The sequence below is a fragment of the Coptis chinensis genome, chromosome 3 (genome assembly GCF_015680905.1).
Source record: "Coptis chinensis isolate HL-2020 chromosome 3, ASM1568090v1, whole genome shotgun sequence".
In the NCBI taxonomy this organism is placed as follows: Eukaryota; Viridiplantae; Streptophyta; class Magnoliopsida; order Ranunculales; family Ranunculaceae; genus Coptis; species Coptis chinensis.
In genome coordinates this window covers 60472924-60493510 of record NC_141458.1, presented here as the reverse complement: position 1 = coordinate 60493510, position 20587 = coordinate 60472924, and the positions used below count along the sequence as shown (strand labels likewise).

At 38.1% G+C, this 20587-nt stretch overlaps 2 protein-coding genes and 1 pseudogene across 10 annotated transcripts; 1 reads left to right on the top strand and 2 right to left on the bottom strand.

Annotated features, from left to right (window-relative positions):
* Positions 1–123: 123 nt before the first annotated feature.
* LOC147510267 (uncharacterized) lies at positions 124–14062 on the bottom strand. 7 transcript variants are annotated; one of them, XR_015218783.1, is made up of 9 exons: positions 13905–14061; positions 13751–13827; positions 13592–13664; positions 13338–13420; positions 12824–12862; positions 1134–1204; positions 938–1052; positions 675–814; positions 124–565 (listed from the first exon to the last, which is right to left on the bottom strand). XR_015218783.1 is itself a non-coding variant. In XM_086602281.1 (8 exons), the coding sequence occupies exons 1-8, from the start codon at positions 13960–13962 to the stop codon at positions 743–745; spliced, it is 588 nt and encodes a 195-aa protein (XP_086458407.1). In that variant the 5' UTR covers positions 13963–14061; the 3' UTR covers positions 124–742. The 7 variants fall into 7 exon arrangements, 3 of the variants coding, with proteins under 3 accessions (XP_086458407.1, XP_086458406.1, XP_086458409.1); XR_015218781.1 differs by having other exon boundaries at positions 124–379; positions 13736–13827; positions 13905–14060; XR_015218782.1 differs by having other exon boundaries at positions 479–565; positions 13736–13827; positions 13905–14060.
* Positions 14063–14079: 17 nt separating this feature from the next.
* LOC147510266 (DnaJ/Hsp40 cysteine-rich domain superfamily protein) lies at positions 14080–17780 on the top strand. 2 transcript variants are annotated; one of them, XM_086602285.1, is made up of 5 exons: positions 14080–14222; positions 14330–14418; positions 14617–14680; positions 16466–16562; positions 17490–17780. In XM_086602285.1, exons 1-5 carry the CDS (start codon positions 14162–14164, stop codon positions 17566–17568), a joined length of 390 nt encoding a protein of 129 aa, XP_086458411.1. In that variant the 5' UTR covers positions 14080–14161; the 3' UTR covers positions 17569–17780. The 2 variants fall into 2 exon arrangements, with proteins under 2 accessions (XP_086458411.1, XP_086458410.1); XM_086602284.1 differs by having other exon boundaries at positions 14084–14223; positions 14319–14418.
* A 12-nt stretch (positions 17781–17792) lies between these two features.
* On the bottom strand, positions 17793–19686 carry LOC147510265 (putative carboxylesterase 17 pseudogene; annotated as a pseudogene). Its single transcript, XR_015218780.1, has one exon. The product of XR_015218780.1 is annotated as a putative carboxylesterase 17 pseudogene (transcript).
* Between the last annotated feature and the right edge of the window lie 901 nt (positions 19687–20587).

Below are 20587 nucleotides of genomic sequence, written 5' to 3'. Positions count from 1 at the left end.
TACTTTATGTGCCAATTTGACTCCAATCGAGCATCAGTCAAAGATCAACAAACAACAATTTGATAAGAAAGAGATGGATTAGATTCTAATAGCTAACAATTCCTAGTTACCAAAAAAAAAAAAAAACCTAACAATTCCTTGCACTCTGATTAAAATATATAAAAAGTGATATTAACAACTATATGGAGTCTGCGTTACTTGGTGTGTGCACCGCCACACTTGTACAAAATATGCACCGTACCTCATCAGTCGGCAAGTGGGCGCTACAAACCGGTACTACTGTGCCCAGAAGAACTCGTATTCTCATCAAACTTTTGTTGTATCATGAGTACATTATTAGGATCAACGACAAATACAGGCTCCAAAACCTCCACGCCTTCTGACATATCAAGATCAAGATTCAATAGTCTGTGCAACCAAGACCAACTGACCAAGTCCTTGTAACTTGACGATATTTACTTAGGGAAGCAGCCCAATCTATTCTCTAAATGACTAGAGTTCGCCTTTTATTATGTTATTTTCATACCATAGCGTCCATTGTTTGCTTGATCATAAGAACAAAGAACTTCACAGATAGAAAAACCCGTACAACATTTACTTATGTTGTTCTAACTTGCAAGAGCAGTTTCACTGAAGGTCTAAATACAATTATAGATTGATGTCTAAATTCGTACCTCACAGTCTTGAAGTTTCTCACCCAAATCACATGGCAAGACAGCTCAATTCACCAAACTTGCGTCTGTTATGGTTTCGGCCCACTTGTCTTGGAAGGGCCAGCTCTTTCCACCATAGTTTCATACAGTTGTTTCCCGTTCTAGCATTATCATCAAAGAAAACGAGACATTAATTAAAAATATGTATTGCAGAAAAATTGCTTGAGCTACCAGAACGAATCATTGTAGAGACGCAAACTCATCATTTCTTTGTTTGTACTTACGAATATAACAGGAAAGAAGTGGACTTGCCCTTCAGGCTTAGTCTGTGTTTCCTTGAAATACACCAAAACTGGGAAGTTAGGCCACCAGAGCTCCCAATTCACAAATGATGAGTAGCTGTTACATGGCTACCATAAGCAAGCGCACTACCTTAACTGATATAATATACTTAGAACTGACGGCACACAACATACTCACTTCCAACGGTTTTTTCCGCCAACAAAAACATTTTCACCTGACTCCTGGAGCTCATTTCCAACCTTTACCTCCTGATATATTGCAAAAGGAAAAGGATAAACAGAATAGCGTATTGGTTATCCTTTCTACCAGTACAAGTAGTCTTCCCATAAGGTTTCCTGATGAACACTTAAAAGGTAGATATCAAAAATTGGAATAGACGAACACTTGAGTCTAAGATAACATGCACTGCTAAATTCAAGATTACAGTTTGGGGCTTGAACCCTACCAGCTGTTGGGGGGGACAACGATACCAATCGATCCCCTACTAAGATAACTTGAATTTAGACAAACTACTACTCCAGACAAAAATCTAATCTTTCACTACAACCAACAACCTCAATCTTAATCTATAGATATAACTATCATAAACAAGCAATAGAAATATAAAGCAAGTAAAACATACCACAATACAAAGATATAACGTGGTTCGGCCAATGATGCCTACTTCCACAAGAGCTAATCATTTTATAAGTATGGGAAGGAAGATTACAATTACTCCTCTCAAGTCTCTCCACCTTACTAGATCACTCCTCTCTCTTTACAAGCTTTTATGGATGCAAGGGTTTTCTCTCAATTTTGATCTCTCTCAAAATTGGGTTTCTGTCTCGTGACTTAGGTTTTCCAAAATCTAGTTCTGTATTTATACAAAACTGCAATCTCGCAGCTCGTAAAAATAAAATTCTGACAAAATTAGACATGAGTGCGGGCGCGCTCTTGGCAAGGCAAAATCGAGCGCGTGCGCGCTCTCTTATTTTCCTCAAAGTCAAAAGTCCAGTAACTTTGTTTCGTGAGAGGTTGAAAAAAAATTATCTTCTTTTTCACAGCAAAGGCGCGGGCACACCTTGGTCAGGACCAATCTGAGCGCGTACGCGCTCAGACTTCTTCACACGAACAGTACTGCTTTCTCTCATCTTTCTCGTGTGAGTGATAACTCCAACAATCTCCCCCTCCCGAATAGTGAAGGGGGATACCTCCATGCATTCCCAAATCAACAGGAGGAGTGTGTTACCATTCCGGCGTAGCACAACAAACATCAAACTTACCTTTTAGTAAGACTTTGGTCATCATATCTGACCCGTTTTTGTCGGTATGGATCTTCTCAATACACAAATGTTTGTCTTCGAGAACTTCTCTAATCCAATAATAACGCACATGTATGTGTTTGGATCTAGAATGAAAACTCGGATTCTTGCTCAAATGGATGACGTTCTAACTGTCACATAGAACTACAAACTGTTTCTGCTTTAGCCCTAGTTCATCGAAGAACCTCTTCATTCATAGCATCTCTTTGCAACACTTTCGATGGGCGCAATATACTTTCGGCTTCAGAAGTGGAGAGGGCAACACACTTTTGCAACTTAGATTGCCAAGAAACTGCTCCCCCCTGCAAAAGTAAACAGATAACCGAAGGTGGACTTATCATCTGCCATGTCTGCATCTATGTAGCCTTCAAGCAAGGTCTTACTCCCACCAAAACATAAAAACTCTTTGGAAGTGCCCTTGAGATGTCTCAATATCCACTTAACACCTTCCCAATGCTCTTTATCCAGATTTGACAGAAAACTTACAACTTACATATCACCATTGTATACATCATTGCATACATCAAAGATACATACATGCATAAGAATCTTTTCCATTTGACTCTGCTCATGCTCACCCTTTGGACACATATCTTTGATCATGCGGAACTGGCTACCAAGCGGACAACTGACTGGTTTCGCTTGATCCATGTTGAATCTCTTCAACACCTTCTCAATGTAACTTTCTTGAGAAAGCCACAACTTCCCACTCTTTCTGTCACGAGTGATCCGCATACCAAGTAACTGCTTTGCTTTACCCAAATCTTTCGTCTCAAAGGACTTTACTCAAGTCTTTCTTCAGCTGGGATATCTTGTTAATGTTCTGGCTAACTATCAATATATCAACCACATACAACAAGAGCACTATGAAATCCCCATCTGAAAATTTCTGAACAAACACACAATGATCGGAAGCGGACTTCATGTAGCCATGCTTCACCATAAAGAAATCAAACTTTATGTACAAACTCTTTATCAGCTTGCATACTAGATGCTCCTTGCTTTTGACCTCAAACCCCTCTGGGACTGGTCCATGTAGACATCTTCTTCAAGGTCTCCATGAAGAAAAGTTGTCTTGACATCTAGTTACTCAACCTCTAGGTTTATACTTGCGGTCAAACCCAATACCACCCTGATATAAGTCATCTTAAACCCCTTTGGCTGGTCCATGTAGACATTTTTTTCAAGATCTCCATGAAGAAAAGTTGTCTTGACATCTAGTTGTTCAACCTCTAGGTTCATACTTGCGGTCAAACCCAATACCACCCTGATAGAAGTCATCTTAACTACAGGAGAGAAAATTTCATCAAAGTCAATATCTTTTCTTTGACCGAATCCCTTCACAACAAGGCGAGCTTTGTGTCTTGGATGTGGATTATTCTCCTCATACTTGACTTTGTAGATCCACTTATTCTTGAGAATTTTTCTTCCTTTCGGTTTCTCAACTAAGTCATAAGTGTGATTCTTATGCAAAGAATCCATCTCATCATGTATGGCCTTCAACCACTTCTCTTTGTCTGTACCTTCAAGAGCATCTTGATAGTACATAGGTTCTCCACCATCAGATAGTAAAACATACGTATGTGGTGGATACCTGGTTGAAGTTTGTCTCTCTCTCGGACCTCCTTGCCCCATTTTCTTGTGCCTCAGGAGGATGCACTTCTGCTTACTCTGGTGGTGGTTCATACATTTCATTTGCATCTTCTTTTTCAATAGGTTTTATCCCACCATGAATAATAAGATCATCATCATGAGCTTCAAACCCATGGTTCTCTGCATTCTCAATGCCTTCTGCACGTTCAACAGTAGGAACTTCGGCTCAATCAACAAGATCATTAGTGAAAGCTTTTAACTTCTCACCATCTTCAAAATCTGCTATAGTTTGATCTTCCAATAACACAACATCTCGACTTCAGATTACCTTCTTGTTAATCGGATTATAAAGTTTGCAACCAAACTTCTCATCCCTATAACCCAGAAAAATGCACTGCTCCATAGTGGAAGACACAAGCCAAAAGCTCAATTGCGGTAGTCTCTTGGGATACATAGTGGAAGACATTGTCGTCAATCCACTGTCGAATATACCCAATTGCTTTTCTGTCAAGCTTGCTCCACTCAGCCGCCACTATTGCGTTTGATTTTATTCCTCCATTCTCAATGGGTTATGCCAAGTCCTTGCAATAGAGCAAGGCTTCCATCTTGCCTTTCCAAATAGTGTAATTAGCTCTATTCAGACTAGTCATGCGAGTGTTTACAGAATGGTCCATCTCTACAAGTTATTTCAACTCAAACCTTCTCTCAGGAATTTTGTCAAACACCTTCCGAACAAAATTTGGATACTAACCTAGATTAATCTAACCTGGCTCTAATACCACTTGTTGAGGACAACGATACCAATCGATCCTCTACTAAGATAACTTGTATTTGGACAAACTACTACTCCAGACAAAAATATAATCTTTCACTACAACCAACAACCTCAATCTTAATCTATGGATATAATTATCACAAACAAGCAATAGAAATATAAAGCAAGTAAAACATATCACAACACAAAGATGTAATGTGGTTCGGCCAATGATGCCTACTTCCACAAGAGCTAATCCTTTTATAAGTATGATAATGAAGATTACAATCACTCCTTTCAAGTCTCTCCACCTTACTAGATCACTCATCTCTCCTTACAAGCTTTTATGGATGCAAGGGTTCTCTCTCAATTTTGATCTCTCTCAAAATTGGGTTTCTGTCTCGTGACTTAGGTTTTCCAAAACCTAGTTCTGTATTTATACAAAACTGCCAATCTCGCGGTTTCTGTAAAAATAGAATTCTGACAAAATTAGACATGAGCACTGGCACGCTCTCGGCAAGGCAAAATCGAGCACATGCGCGCTCTCTTATTTTCCTCAAAGTCAAAAGTCCAGTAACTTTGTTTCGTAAGAGGCTGAAAAAAAACTATCTTCTTTTTCACAAAGAAGTGCCTTGCCTTGTCATTTATTTTGGCGTCGCTTCAAACTTTCTTCACACAACAATATCGCTTTCTCTCTCTAAATGTGAGGGATAACTCCAACACCAGCATGAAAGAGTTACTGATCTCATTTAAAACAGGCTTGCCAATAAAAAAAAAGGTTTATAATGTGGATTGGCTCTTCCTTAATCAAAAAAGAAAAGAAAAAAAGATCTTTTGAACTCATCCAATTCTCAAGTCCTATAAGTTTCTCCAGTTGTCGATATCACACTGCATTCAGGAGACACTTGTTAGAATATTTGTTACTATATTTAATATTAGGAAGTATCTTGTGTATTTAAAAAGAGTATTATCTTCTCCTAGATATGTAGATCTAGGAGATCTCTATATTCATATATATATACTACTAGAAACATCAATAAACATTATCAGAAATATCCATTAAACATCTTTGACATGGTATCAAAAGCCAACTCCAATTTCCCTTCCACTATAGGATTCAGAGCCTTTTTTTTTTGTGTTTGGTTTCTTTTTCTAGTCATATCATACTTTTTATTACCCTCCCCTACTTATCGTTCTTATCTTTTTTAATCTAGTTCATTATTTGTGTTCTATATCATAATGACATACTTAACTACCAATAATGATTCCGTTGTTGTGCATTCCAATAACGATCCCGCGGTCATGTCTAATCTTTATATGAAAGAGATGTCCTCACTAATTACTCCAGAACGACTTGATGGTACTAATTACATCGAGTGGTCATTGAATCTGCAGTAATGATCGAGGGCGTAAAACGTTGGGGCTTTATCTCGGTACTAAGGTCGCTCCAACAAACATAAATTCTCGAAGAATATGAAGCTTGGGAGGACGAAACCGGTCCCGTCAAGTCTTCTTCTTGATCTGATGACCAAGGACATCGGTCAATTTTCCTTCGCTTATCTATGGCCAAGGAAATCGGGATCTTTACAAAACAAACTTACTCTGTTAGCCAAGATGCATCGGGCGGTTATCGGCTATATTGTGAGGGAATTTTTTGTCCACCAAAATAGAGGTTCTCATATTCTTTATTTTGGAAAAAAAAAATATGGCAGAATTTGACGCTTATCAAGATCGCACTATGGAGTGTGCTAATGACATTAAGAAATATACCACAAAGGTTAATTCTCGAGTGTGTATGTTTTCTTGGCGGTCTTTGATTCTCATTTGGATGGGGTTAGGTGGTGGGTGTTCTTGCTATTAAGCTTCTTCCGGACATATAGTCCGCTTATGCCATGGTTTGTCTTTGAGGTGAATCGTCGGGATGCCATGCTTGGTGGGACATCCGATGAAGGGATCGCTATGGCGGCTCAAAAATCATTTGCTCGTCCTGATTCAAAGAAAGGAGTTCATAAGTGTACCCATTGTAATGGTGATAACCATGTAGTTGACACCGCTTTAAAATACATGGTTATCCGTTAATTGGCATCCAAAGGGTAAAGCGCCTCCCCCATGTCTTCTAACTCTAAGGCAAAGAGTTCAAGTTCGAAGAGTCACTTAGTCATTGCAGCCGGATTTGTTGCCCAGTCAGGTATATCTAACTCTGCTCTTATTGCTTTTATTGGAAATAGTGATTGGATAATTGACACGAGTGCTACTGATCATATGACTTGTGATCGATATAAATTTAACCATTTCTCCTCTAGTTGTCCCAAATCAGTCATTACTAATGCTAATGGTGTGTCATCTCCAGTTGTTGGTATTGGCACTGTACCTTTGTCCCCTTCTTTATCTATCCATGATGTTTGATTTGTTCCGTCACTAAATTGTAACTTTCTCTCTGTTAGCCAATTAACCAAATCTAATAATTGTGTTGTCTTGTTCTTTCCTACTCACTGTATTTTTCAGAACACCTATACCAAGGAGAGGATTGGCAGTGGTAAACAAAGTGGAGGATTGTACTATCTGGAGGATGGTTTTCAACGGTCCAATCAAGGAGTACAAGCTCATGTTATGAGTGACAATAAGGTTAATAAAAATAAAAACGAGATTTGGCTTTGGCATAGACGACTAGGACATCCCTCATTTGGTTATCTTCGGAGATTATTTCCCTCTTTATTTAATGGTTGTAGTCTTTCTGAGTTTGCTTGTGAAACCTGTGTAATGGCGAAAAGTCATCGTACTGTTTTCCTTTCGAGTGATAATATAACACCCCATCTTTTATTTTATTTTTCCTAATAATAATAAAGATAATAATAATAATAATAATAATAATAATAATAATAATGTAATAGATAAAATAGAGATAGGATATCCAGCAGTTACGGATAAAAGCCCGTAAGTAACTAGATAAGAGTTATCTTTTTTTTCGGTGAAGTTTTTAAAAAAACTAGAAAATATAGTTTTCTCACGAGAGTTTCTAGGGGAAAAACACAGCGAAAGTTTTAGAAAAAAAGAGTTACTGAAAGAAGAAAAGGTTTTGAACGAGGAAGAAGATAGTCGCTTCGCGGCAAAAATAAACTTCGGTATTAAGCGCTACATGGTATTCATTGAATGTGTCATGAATGACCGTGATTATTGTTTGGACCCCAAAGAGGAACTAAGGTATTCATCTTGCGGGTTAGTTGTATTCCTCGAGTGTCTGAGAATGTAGAGTTAGGTATTCCTTGAATGTGGCGGGAATGACCTGTGGCATTCATTAAATGTGTCATGAATGGCCCGTTAGTGATATGATAGGTATTCCTTGAATGTGGCGGGAATGACCTAAGGTATTCATTGAATGTGCCATGAATGACCGAAGTTTTGTTACCCAAAGAGATCCGGAAATATGTGTATGAAAGCCCGTAAAATGGCTATGATATTGTGGTATTTGGTGGGAGAGAGGCACACAGAATGTGTGATTTGGCAAATGTGTGGAGTGCAAATCGTGGAGAGTAGGTACTAAATGGTGGGTGTATAAGAAAAGTAATTGATTAATTGATAAGAGAAATTGATTTGATTATCTTGAAAGCGTGCTTGGTTTACTTTTGAATACATATAGGATATCTACATATGTTATATACAAGTTCTAACTTTCTTTTCGGGGAGGTAGGACTTAATAATATTTTGTCAGAGACGGGGTCTACCCTTATACAAAGAATGGATATTAGTAAGTATTAATTCAAGTTTTTAGATATTAAAACGAGTTATTAAAATAAGTTAATATAATGGAAGTTTTGCTTGGGAAGAAACTATGCCGGTTGAGATGACGGAACTATCTTTCTTCCCAGCTGAGAATGATTAGGTTATGATAGAGTTAAAGTGTTAGTTGGATAAGAAAAGATTTTGAATGTTTATATGTGGTTAGTCTACTCATACCAGCAAATTCCATTTTGCTAACCCATGTTTGCTTTGTTTTGGCAACGTGGGTGTGTTCTTGAGAACATAGGTGGAAGGCAGTGGAACCGCGGCATGTGATTGGGATTCGTGCCTAGAGCAGTCCGTTAGTTTTCTTTTAGGTCTGATTCTTTATTAGAAGAATGTAATAACGTAGTTTACCTTTTGCATGGCATGAGAACATGGTAGTGAGGAATTTTATATTGAGAGTTTGTTTGATGTTTTATTTGGACGGATGATATCTTAATAAAGCAATGGCGGATAATTATTGGGATTATTTTAATTGAAGTTGTTTCTTTTATGACATGGCTGTTAGGGTTTTGTATGTGTAGTATCCTCCGTCATAGTCTGGGTTTTTAAACAAGTGAACCTAGTGATGTTTGAGATATTTATATTTCAAATATTCACTTTGTTATTGTTTAGAAATTCAGGCTGTGACAGATAATAAATCTGTTGCTTTTTTTTTTCTTTAGTTCATTCAAATATTTGGGGTCCTGCCCCACGTCCTACACATAATGGGATGAAATGGTTTATTACTTTTGTCGATGACTGCACTCGGATGACCTCGGTATATTTTTTAAAACATAAAAGTGATGTCTGTACAGTTTTTCCCCTTTTCCATCAGATGGTGTTCACACAGTTTGGCATCTCTATAAAGGTTGTTCACTCTGATAATGGGGGTGAGTATTTCAAAAAGGAATTGACTGGCTTTCTGCATTCGACTGGTATTCTACATCAAACCTTTTGCCCTTATTCCCCTTAACAAAATGGGGTTGCAGAACAAAAAAACAGACATCTTTTAGAGATTACTTGGTCTTTATTAATTGGTGGTCATGTCCCATCTCACTTATAGGGCGAGGCTTTGAACTCTGCTGTTTACTTAATGAATCGTACACCTTCTAGTGTTGTCCAATTTCGGAGACCCTTAGATGTGCTTTCTGATCATTGCACGCTTCCGGCCATTGTTCATTTAGCACCCTATATCTTCGGGTGTGTGGTGTATGATCACTTACATACACAACAACGCACCAAACTTGATCCCCGTGCGTTGAAGTGTGTCTTTGTTGGGTATGGCTCAACTTAGAAGGGTTATAAGTGTTATCATCCATCGTCTAAAAAAAAATTTGTCTCAATGGATGTCATTTTCCATGAACACAACCTTTTTTATACAGAGATCACTGATTCTTCACTTCAGGGAGAGAATAGAAATGAAATGCGGAATCATGATGATATAATGGTCTTTGATTTATCGGGACCACAATCACCTAGTGATAAAAACTCAATAGAAGAAGTCGATGCAACCTCCACTGAGTGCTCAAATAAAGAATGTGAAGATCAAATCCATGATAGTACATTACCTCCTACAATGGATCCACTAATCCAATCTTCTCCAGAAGACCCATTAGAGGTATCACCTGACTCTATTATTGTTGATTCTAATATTCATGATGTTAACCTACCTAGTCTTAATGTTGATTCTAATATTCATAATGTTAACTTACCTAGTCTTAATTCTGAACGAGTTCAATATCATCTTCCACCTCGATCTAACCGTGGCCAACCACCAATTAAATATGAGCCTGATCCTAAAACTAAAGTGAAATATCCCATAAGCAATCATGTGTCATCCCACAAGTTGTCCAAGTCATATGCATCTTATGTACTCAAGTTATCATCTGTCTCTATTCCTAGTAAAATGCTTTAGCATATTCTAGATGGACCAAAGCTATGGCAGAAGAAATGGCAGCACTGAAAAAGAATGTCACTTGGGAACTTGTAATCTTACCAAAAGGAAAGAAGACAGTGGGGTGCAGATGGGTATTTACAATCAAGCTCAAAGCAGATGGGGCTATGAGAGATACAAAGCTCGGCTGGTTGCGAAAGGGTATACACAATCTTATAGTATAGATTATCATGAAACTTTTGCACCGGTTGCTAAACTCAATACTGTGAGAGTACTTTTGTCATTAGCAACTAACAAAGATTGGCCTCTTCTTCAGTTTGATGTAAAAAATGTTTTCCTGCATGGAGATCTTACTGAAGAAGTATATATGGATCCTCCCCCGGTATACGTAGAATACTCGATCTACAACAATGGTCTGTAAACTAAAGAAGGCATTGTATGGGTTAAAACAGTCTCCAAGAGCTTGGTTCGGTAGGTTCACCAAGTCTATGAAGAAGTTCGGCTACAAACAAAACAACTCGGATCACACTTTGTTTTTAAAACACAGAAGAGGTAAAATTACTGCTTTGATTATCTATGTTGATGATATGGTGGTGACTGGTGATGATCATGAGAAGATTTCTAGTTTACAACAGTATCTGGCTTCTGAGTTTGAAATGAAACAGTTCGGAGACCTTAAATATTTCCTTAGGATTGAGGTGGCCCGATCAAAAAATGGTATCTTCTTATCCCAACGGAAATATATTCTTGATTTATTATCTGAAACTGGAATGCTCGGATGTAAGCCAGTTGATACTCCCATTGAGCAGAACCACAAGTTGTTTCTGTGTTTGAATGCAACTCCTACCGATAAGGGTAGATATCAGAAGCTTGTAGGGAAACTGATCTATTTATTGCATACCAGGCCAGATATTGCATATGCGGTTAGTGTCGTGAGTCAATTCATGCATGACCCACGTAAACCTCATATGGATGCTATAGAGCGCATATTGAGATATTTGAAATCGCTTCCTGGTAAAGGCTTATTGTTCTCGAAACATGATCACCTAAAAGTAGAAGGCTACACTAATGCAGATTGGGCAGGCTCAGCCAACAACAGAAGGTCTACCTCAGGATACTTCACTTTCGTAGGTGGAAACCTTGTGACTTGGAGGAGTAAAAATAGCCCGAGAGTATCGGTCGAGATCAAATCTTTTAATATAGAGGTATGGCATATAGGGTATGTGAGTTGCTGTGGTTGAGAAAATTGTTGACGGACTTAGGTGTTAAACCAAAAGTGGAAATGAACCTATATTGTGACAATACATCAGCTATAGAGATAGCTCATAACCTTGTTCAACATTATCGGACGAAGCATATGGAGATTGATAGACATTTTATCAAAGAGAAACTTGAAGCTGGAATTATTACTTTTCCATTTGTCAAGTCTGAAGACCAACTAGCAGATGTCCTTACTAAAACAGTGGCTAGCAAGGTGTTTAATGATTCTCTTGTCAAGTTGGGTATGTGCGATATCTACGCACCAACTTGACAAGATGTTGAAATAAGGTAGAGCGCGGGGCGCACTTGCTGTACTGGAGGTTCGTCAAGACAAGAGCGCAGGGCACGCCCTTGTCCAAGTATATCCAAGAGCGTGGCGCGCTTACTCTTTTCAAGTTGGGCATGTGTATATCCACGCACCAACTTAAGGGGGGGTGTTAGAATATTTGTTACTATATTTAGTATTAGGAAGTATCTTGTGTATTTAGGAAGAGTATTATCTTCTCCTAGATATGTGGATCTAGGAGATCTCTGTATTCATGTATATATAATACTAGAAACATCAATAAACATTATCAGAAATATCCATTAAACATCTTTGACAACACTGTGGTTTGAAATGTTAGCTTTAAACAAAAATACTTCACGTTCTTGTCTTGGATTGGCTTCGTTTTGGGTTTCAGATCTTATTACTGAATTACAACCACGGCATATTCAGCCAGAAGTTATTTCTGTTCAGACATGAGGTTGAAGAAAACTCTAGTTTCAAGGGAGTTCATTACATTTCCCCAGTGCAATGAGTTTCCCCACTTAGAAACTGACTTCCAAAATATGAGAGTAGACCATAACAAATAGTCAGCAAGAGAAGGTCAAAATCCCATGTAAAAGCATTGTCAAAGCAGCTATAAGTTATTTGAACTACCCCAATTTGATTGTTTGCAAGTTCCACTTCTGATAAAACATCAAGAAAAGCAGATATAGGTCATCAATACTTAAGATGGAAAGTGCTACGGAACAAGTCTATCACTATAAATTGCTACAGGAATAGAAACTTGACTATCAACCTATAAAAGTCAATGCACGGATAGGATAAGAGAAAATTCAAAATAGGTTATCATCAAGACATGGATCATCAAATAGAGCAGGTTACCAACAATACGTACTTCACAAAAAACTAAACTTCAAGACCTAGTGCAACAGACTTGCAAGCAATGTTCATGTACATTTTTGCAATAGTAGGTTGCAATTTGGAAAATAAAATGAAATGCGAGAGCCAAATATATTTGGGTGCAGAGGAACAAACCAGGGCCTCTTCATCAAACACAAATCTCACCCTAGTTGTCTGGAAAAATAAAAAGGAGTTCGTTAGTTCGTCTAAGAAAAAAATGAAAATGCATTTACTTTTAATAAGAAGAAGTAAAAATGAATGTGAGTGCACCAAAAAGAAAAAACACATACCACAGAAGATTCTGTAAAGAGTAAATAAGTATAAATTAGCTCTCATCAATACATCTTTTATTCTATTGTAGAGAACCACTTTACTCCAAAATACCAAGCTGATGAGAGAGGCGTAAACAATGTCTACACAGGGATCACAGGTCTAACGAGGGGCAAACAGACAAACCATCAGCACTCTCCCTCATCACTAGTACTGGACTGCATACTTGAATCAGACACACTCACATTACATCACCCTAGGGTCAAACAGACATCACAACAAGTGACAAGCATCACAACTAACAAGGATACCAATTGGTGCAAAAGCAAAAATTGAGACATTTGTACCACATGTCTTACCTGCTCCTCATAATTATTACCTGGAATAATAAGAGCAAACCAAGGAGCCCAATTGGTGCCGCTGCTAATAGATTATCCACATATGCTAATCCCCCAGCCACACCTATTCTCAATAAACACTTATATGTCAACAAGATAACCAACATTTCATCTTGTCAGCAAAAAAATTAAAAGCAAACGAACCTTCTTCCCAAAATGTACAAATTCTAGATAACGTGATAAGTTGGGGAAGGCATAAAATTGAAATTGGACTACATAGTGCTCAGTTGCTCACCTATCAAGACAACCGGTATCCGATAGTCTGGCTCAGGAATCACTGTTTCTCTTTTCTGAACACTCTTTCCAGACTGCATAAACCAGCAAGAGAAAATTATAGCTCAGAGATAATACAAAACAAATTAAGTGTTGTAACAAATACCACTGATGCGATTACGGAGTAGCCCCTAGAGCTCTGCCCAATACTCGAGGAAGATATAGGGACATGTATTTGAAATCCTCCAACTTCTTTATCTGTCATGAAGAACATATACTAAAAAAAACATTTTGCATGTTGAATAAAGCATTATGACAATAAAGAGAAGCTTTACTTGTGCATGGAGAGAGGAGGAGAGAGGAAGTGGTTAGAAGCAGAGCCTTGTTCGCCATTTTGTGTCCACTTGTATTTCTCCCGGGGTTTTGAGAGATAATAGTTGTGTTTATTTACTTTTGTAGCCTTTATCTTTCCCAAGGCAGTGACAAATGGCATTAGTTGGTTAGGGATATTCTTTCCTTATCTCTTTCTTCCCTCTCTTTTTCCACATTTCCAACAAGCTCAAGCTCAAGCTCAAGCTTAACTAACTACTAAATGGCCAACTGCTTATGTTTCTCATCACCTGTAAATTCCTTGATATCTCCCAACAAACCAGGTATTTCCCTCCTCTATCCTCTCCAGTTTCTTTAAACTTCTGCTGTCCTTCTTATTGTACATATTCATTGAACTGTGTATTTATAAATTATTCTGGAGTTTTAATAGGTACTTGTAATGCTCCAAAGGTTGTTCTCATTAATAACAGCGTTTTTCGGAGCGTACAAAGTACAAAATCTCATTCCATTGTGGTCAAGGTTAGTTTTGTTGGTTTTCCCTGGTTTGGTTTTGTCAGAGCGAGTTCACTGGATTGCATAGCATATTTTACTTGTTGGATTTGTGTGATGAATGCTAACTTTACTTGTCTTGAAAAATGCTTATCCAAGTAAAGAAAGAGTCTGTTATATATTTTTGCTCCACTCTGATATTATTACAATCTATTTGTGATTTTCTAGGCTGGTGATGCTAATCCTGGCGCAAAAACAAATAGCTTAGTCTGTGCTCAGTGTGACGGAAATGGTAAGCCAACTTATTAGGATTCTATAAGTTGTATTTTTTTTATTTTATTTTTGAAATATGATTCTTTACCACTATGTTAGACTTTCTCCAAAATTTATACTAAAACGGACTGGAACATTAACAAATTTTTTGTGTATAAGTGTATTAACCCCCGAACAAGAAAAGTTATATGTACTGGATTAAATTACAAAGGTTTTTTGTGATGCTTCATGGAAGCTAGCATTTCCTTTGTCAATGACGAAGATGGAGTTCCAAAAAGGTAGCTAAATATTGCTTGGTGTGGGTTTGAGGAGGACCATTTCTAGTGCCTGAGTTGGTGAATTGTAAGTGATATCAATACTGAGACTTTCACTCAGGCATTTAAAACCTTACATCATACCTGGGGAAGCTTCTCTGGTCTTTTCCTCCGGCCATTGTGAATTGAATGAGGGAGTTAAGCAATGACTTCCCTGGATTCGTCAGACTTGGTGTATGACAAGTTGAATGGTTACGCAGTTAACTGTGATATGTTTTTTAACATTACTATGTGTGAAGTGTGAACTCTTGGATCTTACCTCCTCCATTCGTTGTGTTCGGCATGGGAAGGTACAATCTTTTTAGTTTGTGCCGTACTAGGAAGTCCACCTTCCTTGCGAAGTAGTGTGTTGTTTGTGAATAAAGAAAACAATAAAGAGACAAGGACATAATTAACAGGTAATAACCAAGGCGCGGATTAGGCTGTCCTTAAGGAAAGATTTCACCTCTTCCAATGGTGAAAAAAGGCAGCAGTGGCGTCTTCCTCACAGGATTCAATGGTTAACAGCAGTCTGACTTTGCACTAGAACAGACTACCCTCTAGAACAGTAATATAACTCTCTCTGGCGGCTACAGGAAGAAGAGAAGAAGAATAGGACGGTTATAGTTTCTGTTTCTCTGAGAAGAAGAATAGGATAGGTTATAGTTTCCGTTTCTCTGAGATGGGTTTCTAATCATATGAATCCTCTATGGACACACAGTCCTATTTATATTTATAGAGTCATAGCAGCAAAAGCAAGTTTAGGCTTTTGGTTAATTCAAAACCCACAACAGTAAACCCAAGCCCAAGCCTAACTCGGTGCAGGCGGGTGGGCACGCCCTTATGGTAGAGGAATGCCTCTTATACTTTATATGCTAGTGGTGGATAACCAATGTGAGACTATCTTCTATGCACTAAAGTGGAGAGAACACACTTTGTTCATCTCCTCCACTTTGCACACACACACACTAGTATTTAGAAGTACTTAAGAGATTCCAACACAATGCACGTACTCTTTCACTTGCCTTTTAAATTGTCGGATCCCCTTTGCTGGAATCTGTTGATTGGAGATGTATCTGGTTCGTACTCTAGATTTTAAGGATGCTTCTTTATGGGGTTGTACAGGAATCAGACAATATGTTCAGCGGGCAGAATCTCTTGGTTGATGAGTTGCCAACAAGCTCCATACCTAAAAATTGATCTAGTTAAAGCCTACTTTGTAGTCTATAATATTTTTTCATTCTCAACTTGTGTCAATAATGTTTCTTAGTCTCATCGCTGAATGCTTTCTACGAATTCATAAAACTAGTTATACCTCGACTTGTGTTCGAAAACGGACCTAGTCAACACCTACGAATCTTCTTTAATTCTATCTTTCTCAGACCATTGTCTGTTTTCTTAGATTGTCACTTGTCAATTTCAAATATGGGTCGCAACTTTTTTTCTTCTTCTGTACACTATTTTCAATATTAACAATATTTTGGGTAATCTGTATAATTTAATCCAATCAGGTGCCTTGGCTTGTTCACAATGTGATGGTACCGGAGTGAATTCTGTTGACCACTTCCAAGGACGGTTTAAAGCTGGGGGGTTATGTTGGCTTTGCAGGTATGCCCATCAGTTGAATGATCTTATTTTTATTTTAGGTTTGATTACTCTTCTGTTATAATCAGTATTTAATGCTTGGAAACTCAACTGCAATCAGAAATTTTCGCTGAGGTGACTGGCCGTTCATATAGGATGCATAATTATGTACAAACCTTCTGCTGACAGTTCTGAGATTATTTAGATTAGTTTCAAGTAGTTTATTATTTTCATCCCAAGTCCAGCTAATGTGATTTAGAATAGTTGGTAAAGATTTGATCATTCCATCACGTCTCAAGCCGGTGTAATTAAACATGCTTGTTAAATGTTTTACTTTCGAGGGAATTCTGAATTAACTTCGAAGGAGGGCCTGGCCATACATTGAAGTTCATTTCCTAAGACAGTAATCCCAAACCGATCCATTGAGCTGAATGCCATTTTCCAAACTGAGCTCAAATGAGCTGCCCCAGCCCATTGGCATGACTCATGCCTAGTCACACATGGTCTTTGGATATGGAGAGAATGATTTTATTTTTCATTATATCATGTCATCAGACTTTTCTGTTTATGTGTCATTAAGTTAAACTTATTCCTTATTAACTAGGAACAAAGCAAATTTGATTGATAAATACTTGCATGATCAATGTTTGAGACTTTTTGTCGTGAGCTTTAAGTATCATATACACATGGTGTGGTCTGCAAATCATGCAATCCATGATCTTATAATAATTGAATTTGGGATGACATGAATCATGTGTATTAGTGTGACTATGAGGTGGCAGAAATATAATATTGGCAATGATCGTCTTTTTAAATGGCGTAAGACTTGGGTTTGAGGGAATTCAGGAAATTGAGAAAAAGAAATGAAGAACGGACTGGCTGATACAGTATCACGCCATTTACACTAGCTTCTTCATAGTTTTGTTACTGATCAGTAAATGTTGCTTGCAGAGGTAAGAAGGAAATGCTATGTGGGAGTTGTAATGGAGCTGGCTTCATGGGTGGTTTCATGAGCACCTTTGATGAGTAGATTCAGCTAATTGAGCTGTAGTAGGACCTCCATGCTGGGAAAGAAGGGGCTATCTCAAGGTTTATGGCTTACCTGAGATGACATTTTTGTAGTCACATTCTTATTTATTTCACGTTGTGGTGTTTCTTCCTATGTTCTTTTCCAGTTACTTGATCTATATCTATGACTATTATCGAAATCCAGTAAAGACAATGAATTTATTATTCATAGAATGATACGTAGTTTAATATAATCAACCACCAATCACCCGCGTATGAGTCATTAACTCGGCATTCCACACTTTGGCCGATGCATTCAAACATACTGGTAGACAGTAGATTGTCTTCCAGTTCACTTTTTTGTTTTTTACCTTAAAAGTAGTGAGTCATGAACTCACTCATCTGGCTCTGCAGCAGACGAGTTGCCTCAGATTCAGGATGAAATACGTGATACACATGTGATTCACCTTCAGCTTCAACCAGTGTTACTTCCACTTCTTTCTTCTTCAATAACTCTGCATACATAATACCTCTCTCCTTTAGGAAATCCAAACCAGCCACATAAACAACTACAGCTGGAAATTGATGCCAGGTAAGTTCTGAAAGTTTTTCCATCTGAAAGTTGCACGCAAAGTGGTCACGCGTAGATCCTTTTGGTAAGCTCAATCGCCAAAACATATCATTCATCTTCACATCACCATCTGCTCCGTCAGCCATTTCTGTTTCAGTTCTCTTCTCACTGCCAAAGTATGGGTGAATGAGTAATAGTCCTCTGATCTGCACATGGCTTAGTCTGTACTTCAATGCTTTGAGTGCAACATTGTGAGCTATGTTTGCTCCTGCACTATCCCCTGAAAGAAAAACAAGGGAGAGGTCTGCTCGCTTGAGCCATGGGTCAGAGTCACCTTGGCAACTGAGCCAGTCTAGTGAACTGAAACAGTCATCATAAGCTATAGGTAGTCTATCCTCTGGTGCAAGGCGGTAGTCGATTGACATGATTATGGAGCGAGATGTAACACTAAGGTCACCTAAAAAGTAGTGGTAACCACACCATGTGGTGGAGCCAATACAAAACCCACCTCCATGGAAATACACTAGCACAGGAAGTAGAGCAGTGGAACCTGGTGTTTCAGGAAGGAATATTCTTGCGGAAATGGGCTTTGATGAGTCAATTATCACATCCTTCGACCTATACCCGTTCTCAAGTTCTACTGAGGCAGTGATAATCGGAGGTTCAAAACGTTTTACTGAGCCGTCAGAGAAAACTTGGAGGAAATCGTGTGCCTCTGCAATTATTGACATTTTTCAGACGGTTAATGCACTCAGCTATTCTGACTTTTTTGTGTGGAGAAATGAGTAAAGTGCGACGTTATAAATGGGTTTACTAGCAGAGGAGAAGGAAAACCAAATGGAATTCTTAAGACAGTCAGGTCATGGTTAGGTTGTTCATGTGATTGGCCTTTAACTGATTCATAAATCAGAAGCCTATTTTTGTGTTTGTGTGTCCATGAATGCTTAATGATTCTTGTAACTAAAGAGACACAGGAAATTCAGCATGTTGACGGCATGTAGGCGAGTCATGACTTGGTTGGTGCGAGAGCATCAGACAGGTGACTCCATTGTCTAGTTTCGTTAAACACAACAGCTTCCGGCAAAATAATTTTAGGCTGCGATTTTCAGCGAGAATGATCTTGATGCCACGCATGAAGATCACTTACATACAAATAACTCGGCTCATTCCACTTTTACCTTTGTCAAAAGATCTGATGTAAAATGGATAGTAAAACCGATTAAAAATTAATTTCAGAATGAGTTGATTTATAGGTATGACAATCTTAATGGCCGGGGTTGAGATCATCCCACACACAAACCAAATTCAACGACCTAATTCAATGTTGTTAGAAATACTCTTCGGTTTATAATCGGTTAAACAACTGAAATGTAACAGTTGGCTTACTGGCTTACTGCTACCAATCAATCAATAACAAGACACTTCAAACTCAAAACTCAAAATGCTCAAAAAATAATGTAGTATATTCCATAAAATGGCAGTATAGGTGTAACCTAACCAATACAATAGATACACAAATTTAAACAGCAGCAACAAGCAAAGCATAGCTAGTACAAAGATTAATCCCAAACCAAACACCATAAGGAATAAAACAGAATAAAAGTGGTCTAATTGAGCAGTCAATTTATTAGTGTTGCTTGCAATTGAGAATTTGAGATAGTGCTGCCACTTGCAGGCATTACAAACAGCGGACATGCCTGTATTGAGGTGTAATACCGAAGATCCTATGCTCTGAAAACCCACCGCATCAAGGGTCTATTTATTGTTGCAGTTTGGAGCAAATAAGAAAGAAAATTGAACCACAACGGTTAAACACTTATTTTTGGAAAGAAGCAGTTCTTGCGCAGAACTGAGGGAAGTTCTGTCATAGTAAGGTGGCTTCAAATGAAGAATGCTTATACGATCTCATCTGGGGATGCTCTGTAATCATTAGAAGGGATAAAAAAAATAGGGTTTTATAAATCTGCACCCCCTCACACACTTTTTTAGTCAACGCATTTTGACCGTTATCTCGTGGTGAAATGTCCCAACTGCCTTTTAGGTATTTGGGTTTTGTAGATCTGCACCCCTATTTGAAAACAAAATTAGACTTACCCCCACCAAACTCACACACCGTCTCAGTCAACGCATTTTGACCGTTATATGGTGAAATGTCTCAAATGTTTTTAATCTTATTGTGAAGCCACGAGATTAAAAATAGTAGTTGGGAACATGTGTGATGATTTTTCCTAATCTAAAAATACAAATATTTTGTTAATGATCAAAGAACAATGAAAAATATCCTATGTATCCTGGCTTAAGTATTCTACACTTTTTAAGCTTAACGCTCGGGTATTTTGTCACTTGAGCTTCTTCACAATAAGAGTATCCTTATATAAATATCCTGGCTGTGAGTATCCTACAATGTAGGATATTTAAAGTGTGTTCTGGTACATTCTACCCACACTAAGACCATACCCGAGCGTTAAGA